We start from the raw sequence: 13,116 nt of genomic DNA on the forward strand, positions 1-13,116 counted from the left end.
TAGGAGATCAATCAGTGCCGGGGGATCAGCCGGCATTCACGAAACTGGAACCTGACCAGTGGAGCCGGGACAGGCCACAGGTGTGTTTGGTTTGTGGTCAACGGCAATCGCAGAGCGCGCCCCGAGGACCGGAGGTGAGCGGGGTGGTGGTGGAGGACCTGGGGAGGATGGGACAGGACGGGGGAGCCGCGGAGACCCTTCCTCATCAGCTGGGTGGTGCAGCGCCCCGCTGCCAGCCCCGCTACTCAGGTGAGTAGTCCAACTCGTCGTTGGCGATGAGAGCCTCCGATGGCGGTTTGTGCCTGCCTTTACTTTTCGACCTGCTACTCGTCCGATGGCTTTCCTTTGCTCCTGCCATTTGCTGGTACGAGAAGCCCTTGTCCTCAGAGGGACCCCAGCCCGGGTATCCCTCACCCTCTGTGGTGTAAGAGAAGCCGTCATCCACAGAGAAGGGGTCGACGTCCACATCATAGCGCTGGTAGGTGCTCTGGTGGAGGGCCTCCTCGCGGGCGCTGATCTCCAGCGTGCTGTTCCACATCCCGTAGCCAAAGTAGATGAGCAGACCTGTGGCAGGCGAGAGGGAGAGGGCTGGGCCCTGGCTACCCACACTGGCCCCGCAACCCCAGATAAAACGTAGATATAAACACACCACGCCCCAAAACAGCTTGCACCCCAAAACCCACGTCAGGGGTGGGTGGGGGATCCAGCCCAGCTCACCACCAATCTCCTCCCACCCTGCACTGGGCTGGTGCCAGCTGGTGAGGGTTAAGTCCATGTAAATATCCCTACATTTTTTAAGCCAGTGTATGTTGTAGTTGATACCTGCTCTTCAGACCCGTCAGGTTTGTGTTTTCAGGCTGCCGACTGTGAGCCAAGGACTGTATGTTTTAAACATCAGCTGGGATTGCTGCTGGCCCCATGATTGTGCCACCTGCAGGTTGGGTGGGACAGCAGCTCCCAGCAGACGTGTCTTTGTCTCTTGGGGCTGTGGAATAAGTGGGCTGCAATGCAAAGCAAGGGAAACTATGGATGTGTCAGGCTCCTGGCTATGTGCCAGGAAGCCTAAATTTGTCAACAAAGGGTCCACAACAGAGTTTGTGAGTCCCAAGATTCCCCTGCTACAAGTTAAGGACTTAGACCAAGAAAAGGAGATACAGCCCACAGATCCCTTGGCTCTGTCTCTCCCAGGGCTGTTGGGGTTGGGCAGCTCTGGGCTTTGGAAACGCAGTGCTGTGATTTTGGTGTGGGCTGCTGAAGAGCTCAAGTGGGTGAAATAGCAAGACAGCAGGCAGATTTCTGTAGGAAACCTGCCTGCAAGGCAATTTCCAGAACCCACCTACTTTGCATCAAAAGACTCATCAAAACAGTTGCCTTTGCATGGAGCAGTTTACTTCCATCAAACTGACATTTTCTGGAGGTGTAATTTTCCATTTAGCTGTGGTTTGGGGGCTCGATTAGCCGAGGTTTCTAAGAACTTCAGGATGACAAGGGGCAAATGCAAAGGACCGGGTATGTTCCAGCTGAAGAAGCATCAGCCTAAGCACTCTAATTAGGGAAGTTATTAACATCCTTTCAAAAGAGAGTCAGTTAAAAAATTAAAATAAATGAATATGATACTCACCCACGAAACACCAGACAGCAAATCGGATCCACGTGACTGTGGAGAGCTTCAGCATGAGATAGATATTCACCAGCATGGCAAAGGCAGGGACGAAGGGCAGACAAGGTGCCATGTAGGGCAGCTTCTTGGGGTTTTCTGGCTGCTGCAAGATCACAAACACCAGCACGACGATGAGCAGGACCATCAGCACGACAAGGAGGACAGCCCACCAGCTCTGCTCGTAGATGTAGTCTGCCCCAAAAATGATGAAGGAGCAGAAGATGAACATCAGGACGAAGAGCAGGAGCACGCAGGTGGTGACTGTGTGGCCGGTGGCCACTGTGGGGCGGTCCATTTTCCCCGGCAGCCCAAGGTGGAGCCGCATAGTGTAGTAGCGAGGGCCAATCAACTTCTTCAGCTTGATGAGGTAGATGTTCTCAGACTCATCTGCCTCTATCCCTGAGGTCATGTCGACCGTGCCGTAATTGGGGTGGTTCACGTTGTAGGTGGATTTATCAGATTTCCCAATTAGCATCTCATTATCCCCAAGTGATGGCAGATTTTTTGCCCCGCACGTGTTGGTCTGTGGGCCGGTGAACTCTTCTTCACTCCCTGGGGAGCAAGCTTCCTTCTCGCAGTCGGCCAGGATGCCCTCCTTCTTCTTGGTGTGCTCCTCGGAGAGGAATTTGACAAAGCCATCAATGTCACTCTCGGGCTGGTATCGGAGGAGCAGGACACAGACAGAGACCAGCGTGTAGGCGAGCAGCGTGCCGATGGACATCATTTCTATCAGATCCCGCAGGCTGACCAGCAAGGAGAGCAGCGCTGCGAGGAATCCGGAGACAATACAAGCCACTACAGGAGTTTCCGTGTAAGAACTGACATGGGACAAAAATCTAGAGTGCGAAACAGTCACAGAAAGTTAAAATTGCAGATGGCAGCAGTTTCCTGTCACAATAACTCTTGCTTGGCTGGAGGGGCCAGGCTCAGAGCCATAATCCCTTCAGGTCTCATTTCTTTTTGGAGTTTAGACTCCAGACAGCCAGGGATTGGAAATACTGCTGAGGCTGGATCTGGAGTTAAATCTGGGTTTAACCAGCTCTGAAATGGGCACGTGGAGACTTGCAAATAAGTGCCAAGATTTTATACATATAAACTGCTCTCCTTTGCAAGTAACTCTTGGATTAAATGCTCATCCTCCTATGAGCTGGATCTCTAGGTACCAAATGAGAAACTTTTGTGTAGACCGCTCCTGATTTTTCCCCCCGGGATTTTGCTTTGGTGCATGCCCCGTTCTGCAAACACTGAGCCTGTGCGTGCCCACTGCTCCCTGCAGTGACAGCACCGGCCTGTTGGGGCACAGGACAGCCCCTTGCCCCCTAAGCACACCTCCCCTCCGGGTCCCAAGGGGCCAAAATGCCAGCATGGGCATGACTGACCTGAAGAGCAGCCCATCACCAGCCATGGCGTAAATGACTCTCGGCATTGGGAAAAGGGAGCCCAGCAAGCTGACAGTCAGGCCGGCCACGGACCCGATGGCAACGATGAACTTGGCTGCATAGAAGCCATGGGCCACAAACATTTCCATCAGCGGGGACTCGGTGTCGATGGCATCGTACGGCACCATCAGCGTGAGGATGATGCTCACCTGGGGAAGGCAAGAGAAGCAGGAAACAGCTCTGGGGGTGCTGGGGGACCCGCAGAGCACAGGGGATGGTTCTCAAGGGTGGAGAGCCAACAAAATTCAAGTCTAATTTGGACTGTGTCCCTATGACCCCCGTGGAGGGGATGTAAAATGCTGGAGGTAAGGTCTGTATGCGCTTTGCTGTCGGGTGGTAAATCCAGGGGACAGCGGGGCATCGGTTTTTGTCATCTGAAGGTAAGAAGGAGACACCTTGAACCTCGCTGCAGGCGCCTGGTGGGACCCAGTGGGGTTAGTAACACTCTCATCAGCCATATTCCTGTATGGGGACAGCGCTGCTGGAGTCATGCACACCCCACGAGACAAACACAAAATCCGACACAGCAACACTTGGTGTAACACTCTGATCTTATTTGAGCCAAAGAGAAATTGGTTTTGAGGGAAGCCCACCACGCTGCAGGAGAGGCAGTAGGTGAATTTCCTTGAAACGATCAGAACAATATTTTTTCTCCTCCATGACTCAATTTTGCTCTTTTGCAGGGAAAATCCCTGAGTACAGATGTCTTTGTTGGGGTGCCTTGGACCCTCTCCCACACCACCAGCAGAGGCAGTGCTCCTTCTCCTGAAAACATGGAGAAAGGTTGTTGCAATGCTGCTGCTCCTTCAGCTTTGCTGCACTTCTGGATGCAAAAATAGCTGCAGATGGGGATGAGGCATGGGGAAAAAACTGGCTGCCACCATCTCCCTGCAGCCAGCAGAGGGATCTCGGCATGGTGACATGAGCCTGGGGACAAACCAGACTGGGGTTGAATGTAGTCTCGGCAGGACACTGCAGTCACACAGAAACACAGCTGATGTCTCAGTTCCCGCCAAAGAAAGGGCCCTTGTGTGAGGGTCAGGCTGGCACCCCACCTTGTGGGGAGGGGAGACATGCAGATGCCCAGAAGGGACACAGTATATATCTATATATATTTTATCTGTGTGTGTACATATATATATGGGGAAGTACTCTTGATCAGGGAGTGTAGTGATAGGACGAGGGGTAAGAGTTTTAAGCTGAAAGAGCATAGATTTAGATTAGAAATAAGGAAGTAGCTCTTTCCTGTGAGGGTGGTGAGGCACTGGCCCAGGTTGCCCAGAGAAGCTGTGGATGCCCCATCCCTGGAGGGGTTCAAGGCCAGGCTGGACGGGGCTTTGAGCAGCCTGGGCTAGTGGGAAGTGTCCTTGCCCATGGCAGTTGGGTGGCACTCGATGATCTCTAAGGTCCCTTCCAACCCAAACCATTCTGCGATCCTATACATGTATACGTACATATTTATGTACATTTACATACATATAGCTAGTACTTACAGACACATATGCTGTCAAGCATGTGACAAGCGAGGCTGTGATGGCGTAGGGGATGGAGGTGTTGGGACTCTTCGCTTCTTCTCCCGTGGTGGCGATGATGTCAAAGCCGATGAAGGCATAGAAACATGTCGCAGCCCCTTTGAGCACCTGTGTGGAGGATCAAGTGTCTCAGTGCCAGGAGAGAGGCTGGCACCCGACTAGGGAGAGGGAACTCGGGAAAAATGAAGGAGCTCAGTTCTTCCCAGTCTGAGCTAAAGGGTGAGTGGGGCAGATCAGGGGGTGAATGTGTCGAGTGGGGTCTTCCCATCTGTGGACTGACCTTGGGAACACCCATAACCCAGTGATCTGGTCTAGGGAGAGGATTTCAACATGCAACCTGAGTCACTGGAGGCATCTGCAGCTCCATCATGGTGCACCGCAAACCCGAAACCCAAATCTGCTGGGAGATCTTGGCAGCAGAGGAGACAAGTAACCAATTTCAGGTTTGCTTTCACAATACTCCACCCCTAATCTGTTTATATTAGTATGGATTTGGAGCATGTTTACACATTCCGTCTTAGGAAGATATCTCATGTGGCAGCAAGATCCACTAGCAGAGGAAGGAGAAGAGAGCAGCAACAGTCAGATGCGTGCCACGTTCCAAACAACTTCTGTTTTGCTTGGAAGCTGCAGAAGACAGGTTAGGAGCACACGTTGGAGCACTTGGATGAGGAATTATTTGTACTGTTTAGTTATTTTTTTATGTGATTTTAAAAAAATATACAATATTAGCAAGGACATTTATAGGGAAGAAACACTGAAGCAGGCTAAAGACTGTGTGTCCATAAGGAGTGGGCTGATCTACAGTTGTAAAACTCTTGTGTACTTCTGTCTAGCTAGCTGGGTACCATGTGTCCATCACATTCCTGTCACCTCAGCTGTCTAGTGATGGAGAAAACAGTAAAAATTCACCTATTTCAGGGGACTACCTGTAATTACCTTTTTAAAGTATCTCCTCTGCTCCTGGGGATCTCATGCTTGTGCTATGGTAGATTTACTTTTACAAACAATTTGGGAGACAAACAACCAGCTGAAAAGGATGGGAAGACCCTATTGATATCCCTTCAGATATGTATCTTTTCAAACTATGTATTTTTGCCAGGTGGGTTGAATTAGAGCAAAATAGATATTTTCTATTTGCTGTTTTTTGTTCCTATTTTATGGTATAAAAAGCCAAGCACAACCCAAAGGTAAATACAACCTCTGCTCTCAAATGGGCCTCAGTGCTCTTCTCCTCGCTGTTGTTCTCTGGCAGAGAGGTACAGAAGGGAAGTGCAGGGACTGTATGGGAGCTTGACACCCTTTCAGTAATCAAGACTCTTGGTTTACTTTACTTTCTTGCTTATTTTTCTGCCCAACCCAGCTGATGGAGTTGAGCAGTGTAATTCTGAGAAATTATCTTGGGTTTAGGCCAGCTGAGATATTTTCTGTCTCTGTTCATCCTTGGATAAAAACCAGTGCAAGCAAGCTAAAAAAGCCAAATACATCCAAATTCTCAGTAAGCTTTGAGGGAATATCCATAAAATAAGTACAGGCAGGTGGCATTATGAAGTGCTCAAAACAAATGCTTGAGAACATTGTTGTTGAAAACCAGCCAACACAAGTATCTCCCCCTCTACAGAGCCTGAGCCAGCTCCCCCTGAGCGCCCTGTCTCGGATGGCCACCGCGTTTTGCTCCATTGCCCGACAATTAGTGGCATTTCCTGGTGTATACTTTCACATGGAGTTAGGCTCTCCAGGAGGACATTTTGTAAAAGTTCTGAGTTTATTCTAAGAGCTCGCAGGAGATACGGGCAAAGCATGGAAGTACCCTTTGGGTTTGGTGGAACGAGGAGGTCTGCAGCCAAGCCTGCAGTGGTGGAAGCTGAAGGTCCCTGACCAAAGGGCAGGTGGGTTTGGCAGGGTTGAGATTTGGAGAGTGCAGAGGAAGTAGGGTGGGTATATCACAGGCAAAGCTGAACACGTGACAGGGGGTGGCACCGCTTAGGTGCTGCGTGGCCCTCTGTGCACCCAGGACTTACCCCCGGCCATCCAAACGGCAGGAACTGCCCTTCAGACCAGTTGTCACCTTTGACGTAGAAGAGACCAGCAATCATGATGAAGATCCAGACTGCCAGGTTAATGACGTTGAGCACGTTGTTCAGCCCTACCGAGTTCTTCACCCCCAAGGCAACGATGATGGTGACAATGACAGCAATGACCAGAGCAAGAAGGTCAGGGTATGACTCCTCTCCTTTCCCTGGGTACGAGAAAAGATGTGTGAAACTGTCCATCCATAGCTGTGGATGGTTCCTCCAGAAACTCTGTGGAGGCTTTTAAAAAAGCTTTTCAGACCTGAGGCTTTGCAGAACTCCTTGATCTCATACCAAAGGTGGTCTCCAGATGCCCCTGCCTTCACTAGCTAAAGCTGTTTTATTAAGGTGATAAATCCTGATGCCTTTTGGGAGGGCAGCAAACAAATGATCAGGTCCCAGTTTGCATAACATGTATCCACCAAGTACTAATTAAAAATCAATTGAACATTAAGTTTCATACCCAGGCACAAGACAGGCTAGATGTTTTACTTACTGGTAGGAACCATGGGCTGTTTTTGGAACTGCTGGTCACACAGGATCATCTACATGGCCGTACTGCAGCACCAGCTCCGACTCTCAAACAAGGCTCTGCGTGTGCCTTAATGGGACTGAGCAGAGTGCTTGCACTGGGTGAAGCGCTCCTGCACTCTCATTACCCTCTGACATTCAACTGATTTTTCTGGGTGCTTATTCTGCTAAATTCCAGCTCATCCCAAAGGGGCTCAAAGTATCGTGTACCTCACTGCCTTGAATCCCATCTGCGAACCAGACTGCAAAGGCAAAGCACTAGAGGGTAAACTAGATGGCAGATGGATGGTTAATAATGAATGAAGCCTAATATCCATGACTTCTGACGAGCTCCCAGTTATTTTCCAGGCCCTAATTAATGCAGGTAGCTATGCATGGTGGGACATACCTAGTCCGTTCAACGTCCCAACGCTGTTGATCATCCAGCGGCTGATGGTGTGGTTGGCCAACGAGTCGAACATGCTGCTGAGGGCGCTGGCGCCGGCGGCCGTGCCGATCAGGTACTCCAGGATGAGGTTCCAGCCGATGAAGAATGCCACGAACTCCCCCACCGTCACGTAGCTGTAGGTGTAGGCAGAGCCCGTGGTCTTGGGAACCCGCACGCCAAACTCAGCATAGCAAACACCTGTTATAGAAAAATAGGAAGCAATATAAGAAAAATATGCTTGCAAAAGGAAAAAGTAGAACTGCCTTGGTCCCACCTGTCTGGAGGCACCCAGGGCTGTAGTCAGCATCAGGACGAGATCAGAGACATCACAGGGGGCTATGGTGACCCTCCCTCCACAATACTTTGCTTAAAAAGCAGCTCATTTTCCCATTAAAATCAATCTGTGATGGAATTTTTTTGAGGATACACAGTTCAAACTAGCCAAACCTTTACAGCCTGTTGTAGAAGAGCCTTCTCAGAGGTGTGCGCCCCCGATGTGGGACCCTCCGGCATGGCCAGCTGCAGCCCCCACAGACACACACTGAGTCTGGGCACGGGGAGCAGAACTGGGCAGTGCTGGTGGTGCGGTCCTTGGAGCACTGCTTCCCTGCAGTGGCTTTGATGGTGATAGATACCTCTTCTTCCCCAACCAACAGTGACATGATAATACGATTCTTGCCAAGAATTTTTTTCTGAAATGTTTTATTCCTGGTATCAACACACTGACAAGCTCCCAGTGCTTTTGGCTGCAGAAAGGATCGCAGTCCTGGGAAAGGTGGTGGCAGTGAGACCTGCCAGGGGACAGTGTTTGGGCACAAGGAGGTCACGGATGGTTATAGCTGTTGCATGGGATCCTGGAGTAGTGTTTTTCCAGCTTCATCCTAGAGCAAGATGCCACAGGAGGCTACACCTCTCCCTGCCCCAACTGTGCAATCTCCGAATGCTTATGTTGGGTTATTGCTGTGCAGATCCAGGCACGAGCGCTGTCCTGTTCATCCCTGCTCTCATTCGTACCCATGCAAGAGGAGTTTGAAGCTGTCTTACATAGAGAACATAAGTTATTTTAACACTTAAAAATGTTACATGTAAGTCTCTGAAGGATAATTGCAAAACTAACTTTGCAGAAGAAGAAAAGCAAAGCAAAAAGAAGTACTTAGCTGGAACTGTTTTCAGTGGACTTTAATATTTTCCAAACTCCTTCTGTACTTACTATGTCAGGATACTTTTCAATAAAAACCTGACCCTGACATATTGCTGTCTTAAAACAACCACTAGCTTTTATTTAAAAAGAATGGATGGACTTAATCATAAATTCCACAAATATTAGTTGGAACAAGTGCTGGGGGCCACACTGCATCCTGCATGTTTAACACTGATTAAGCCCTTGCCCCAAAGATGCCAGTTCAGCTCGTACAGGTTAATGGGTTAGGGCTGTTATTATCGTTGTACAAACATGTAGTAATTATTGAGCTCTTTATCAACTACTTTTCTCTATTTAGAAGATAATAATTGCTTCAAAATTGCAATCAGTTCAGTACAGAGGAATGAATAATTCATAAAAATATTATGAGGTCACTGCTCTTACTGAAAGTGCAGTTCTTACACAGTACAAACACAGAATTATTGAATCCTTCAGCTGAATTTGGTGGTGCTTCTTCTCTTGGTGTCGGAGGATTTTTATACTCCATTCACTGTTTAACTTGCAGGCATGATGTTGGTGCTGCTTTTCAATGGGACTCTTCAAAACTCGATTTCTGTACAGCAGCAAGGCAACCCCATCAGCCAGTCCTACAGACAGCCATTATTCAAAGCTGATGAAAAATGCATGTGCTCGGCAAAGGTAAGACATTCACAGATAACTAAAGGCCTGAATGATTTATGAAACAGGTACTCTGATGGGGACAAGTATCTAGTTTCTCTCTTTGATGGCCTTAAAAATCATACAGTCTTTCTTGGAGGCAGCTCTACCTTCAGCCAATGACAAGATAAGGCTTAAAGAGGATTGTTATTGATACAGAATGCTCTTTGATCGCCTTAAAAATCATACAGTCTTTATGGAGGCAGCTCTACCTTCAGCCAATGACAAGATAAGGCTTAAAGAGGATTGTTATTGATACAGAATGATATTGGCAAAGCAAAGATACTAATCTGTGTAAAATGTTTGAGTTTTCAATTACTCTACTAGGTTCCCAAAATAGAAGAGTAATCTTTCACTATGCATTGTGCAGAGCAAAACATTGTGGATATCTGCATTAGGTATCAGCATGTATTAAGAAAATAACCTATTTTTTATCATAGCATGCAGTATCCAGACTGGGGGACACGAGATGCAAGGTCCACCATCCATCCCTGATTGCCACTGGCTGTATTGGGCGGCATTAATCAAATCACTTTGCTTTGCAGTGCTGCAGGTCCTCCATCAGAAATGGGGTTCACACCACTTCCCTCTCTGCTTAGAAAGGAAGATAATAAAAATATCATAGGGCAGAGATTTTACCTGGGTGCAGATAATATCAGTTTATTAGGGTGCAGATTTTACCTCACTAATCTTTGCTGCATCAGTAATGTAGTAGTAGTAGTAGTAGTAGTAGTAGTGTATTATTATTGTTGTTGTTATTATTACTATTATTATTAGACTGCATAATAAAACAGTGTTACTCAGTTACTCAGTCACTCCTCAGCAGCCCCGGCTATTCAGCACCCCGTGCCCTGGTACCCGGAGGGATGCACAGCCAGCCCAGCTCCTGGAGCGCAGGCAGAGGCTGGGCACATATGCCCCCCCATGACTTTTTGAATTTGGAGACAGATTTATTTTTTTCCCCTCGATCAAGAGTGATTGCAAGTTTCTGCAGAAAACAAACCAACAGTGGTTGTTTGGAAGAGTGGTCTTTTTACAGAAGACTATTTCTTTTCCTTGAATATCAGCTACACTGTGTAATTGTCATTATGCTGGTGTAATTATACAGTTACTGACTTTATTCAGAAGGACACAAACACAGCTGAGCAGTTTGGTCCATGACATTGTCCCTTACAAGATCCCATCTACAAACCCCTATTTTTCAGATTTAATCGACCTCTCCTGTCTCTGTTTTATCTTGTTTGGGGGCAGCACAGCTGGTGTCACAAGGGGCCGGTGCAAGTGCCACAGCTCAGGGTCCCTCTTGGCTGCTGCCTTGCTTTTGTTGTGCCAGGGCAGTGGTGGCTGTGGTGTGGATGCCAACCTTCCCACTGGCGCCTGGCGCAAGGACACACAGGGTCCATGAGATATCCCGCAGTGTGATGGCACGATGGGAGTGATGTTTCAGGTGAAACAAGCCTTCGGGGAGCGGCCTTTTGGCAGTGCTGGAGGTAACAGCAATGAATTCATGCTACCATGCAAGAAACCTGGAGGGAGCATCTTTCATTAAACAAGAGCAGCCAATTTATCCAGGTGGGTATATGGCAAAATCCTATTTCCAGCAAGCCTCTGAGCCTGTCCCTTGTGTTTTATTATCACTGTGTGCAGATATAGAAAAAAGCAGATCCATAAAAAGAAAGTTTCCTTAGAAAAAGGACTCCCGTTTCTCTAGCACTGCCCAAACAGCTCATGATTAGACACAGCTGCAGCCCCTCATCCCAGCCCTTGTCCTGCAGCCAGCCCAGCACCTGAGGCACATGCTCAGCTCTCCCTAGCTCTGTTGTTCATCCTGCCTGTTGCCAAGCCGGCTACCATGTAGGTCCAGGTAAGAGCATGGCAATATGCTCCAAGGCTGCAGGGCTCGGTGCTTGAAATCCTCGTCACGGGTTGCTGTGGTCACAGAGCAGTTCCCATGGGAAAGAGGGAGTCTCTTTTCTTGCACAGCCTGGCACTGAAGCAGAGAAAGCTATCCCCCACTGATAACCATCACAGGGGAGAACCTGACCCTTTCCCGAGCTCATAGTAAGGAGTTTGCAAAATGCGATCAACAAGGTTGTATTACTTTGGGAAAGGAGGTCACTAAAGGGATGAGTAACGGCTGGTGGAAAAGGCTGTGGAGAGGGGAATGGGGTTGGGTAAAATGCAAACTGCTGATTTTTTTGCCAAGAAGGGTGTTTGGTTAGACACAGGGCTGGGAGTGGGGAATCCCGGTGGTAGCAGCTGATGGAGGGAGCCTGCGGTGTCCCTTGTGCTGGAGGGGGTTTTGTGGAGGGAAGCTGGGCAGATGTTTCTGTTTGAGAGCTGAATAAAAGGCCTTCCAGGGACAGGATGAAAGAGATTGATTTCATTTATCAGGTTAATCAAAGATACTGTGTCTGTATGTACCCTGATAGGGCACTTGTTGCTTAAACCTAGGGCAAGACATCACTGGGATTTGTCAGGTAGATGAAACTGGAAAAATTCCTATCTGAAACCAGCCAAACAGCACAGAGGGATTTCCCACCAGCAGGACCTGCCCGGTGGGGCTTCCCCGTGGCTGTCTCCCAGGGGAGCTGAATGGCTTTCTGGAAGGGGCTTTTCTTTTAGCCAAAACCCTCCTGGGCTCACTTTGCAGGCAGTGGGATGTGACCTGGTGATCTGTGATGCACCAAGGGAGACCTGGAGATCTTGTGTCCCATCTGGCCTTAAAACAGGGAGAAGCTCCTTAAAACCTGTGTACACTCGCCCAAATCCGTGCTCGGCACACCAGGAGTGACCATGATGCAAGAGCTGAAATCATGTCCCTGATGAGCCTGGGAGCCTATCCGGCTCCTGGAGCCTTGCTTGGTTTTGCTTGCCAAAAACATGTTGCTGTTATAAACAACAGCAGCATCAACAATGAAGTGAGGAAGCAGCCAAGGAGACTATCAAAACACTGCATCCTTCAGAAAATGCTTTCCCAGGGCTACAAAAGCAAGGGGAGATGAAAGCTGTGTGGGAAGCGGCATGGGATCCTGTGGGTGAAGGTGGGAGGAGCTCCCAGCTGTGGGGCAGAGCTCACGTCTGGGGTGAAAAAGACCCTTTTGGAGGACAGGGTGTTTTTTTAGATGAGACCCACCCAGGCTCTGTTTGCTCTTGGTTTGCATCACGGCCAGTGAAAACTCTCACAAAAGAGAGAAAGCGGGTGGTGGGAAAGGAAAAGACACTGATGTTATCTACTGCTTCGGTTAAAAAATTAGCATTTTGGTTCATTTGTTGTGTTGGGATCTCAAATAAGCATCGGATCTCATTGCAGGGTCTCAGCTCTTGTTCTGGGCTGAACCAGTGGTAAATGTGTTTGAGCTGCCTTGTCACTGAGGTGTAACTGGGGAGCAGGGAGGCAGAACTGTCAGATCCCAGACAGCACCACTGGGATCGTTCCCTGGGATCTCTACCCAGCACAGCTTTGCGGAGAGAGTGACACTCGTCCCCATACTGTGCCAGGGATGTGCCTCTGGGCTGTGGGGGTGTCAGGGTCTTGGACTCACACAGCCTTTGGTGGGATCTCTATGGAGCAGCACTGCAACCTCCAGGGAAAGA

General features: G+C 48.9%; 1 protein-coding gene across 1 annotated transcript in view; it reads right to left on the reverse strand.

The window, feature by feature from the left end:
• Nucleotides 1-241: 241 nt before the first annotated feature.
• SLC7A14 (solute carrier family 7, member 14) overlaps nucleotides 242-13,116 on the reverse strand; it is a 14,129-nt gene continuing 1,254 nt past the window's right edge. The window contains exons 2-7 of the mRNA XM_010083855.1: nucleotides 7,623-7,859; nucleotides 6,653-6,870; nucleotides 4,593-4,739; nucleotides 3,040-3,248; nucleotides 1,622-2,496; nucleotides 242-564 (exon numbers count right to left, since the gene is read on the reverse strand). Coding sequence (XP_010082157.1) covers nucleotides 242-564; nucleotides 1,622-2,496; nucleotides 3,040-3,248; nucleotides 4,593-4,739; nucleotides 6,653-6,870; nucleotides 7,623-7,859 — 2,009 coding nt within the window. The remainder of the gene's footprint in view (nucleotides 565-1,621; nucleotides 2,497-3,039; nucleotides 3,249-4,592; nucleotides 4,740-6,652; nucleotides 6,871-7,622; nucleotides 7,860-13,116) is intronic.

Source organism: Pterocles gutturalis, unplaced genomic scaffold (genome assembly GCF_000699245.1).
Source record: "Pterocles gutturalis isolate BGI_N339 unplaced genomic scaffold, ASM69924v1 scaffold12270, whole genome shotgun sequence".
NCBI lineage: Eukaryota > Metazoa > Chordata > Aves > Pterocliformes > Pteroclidae > Pterocles > Pterocles gutturalis.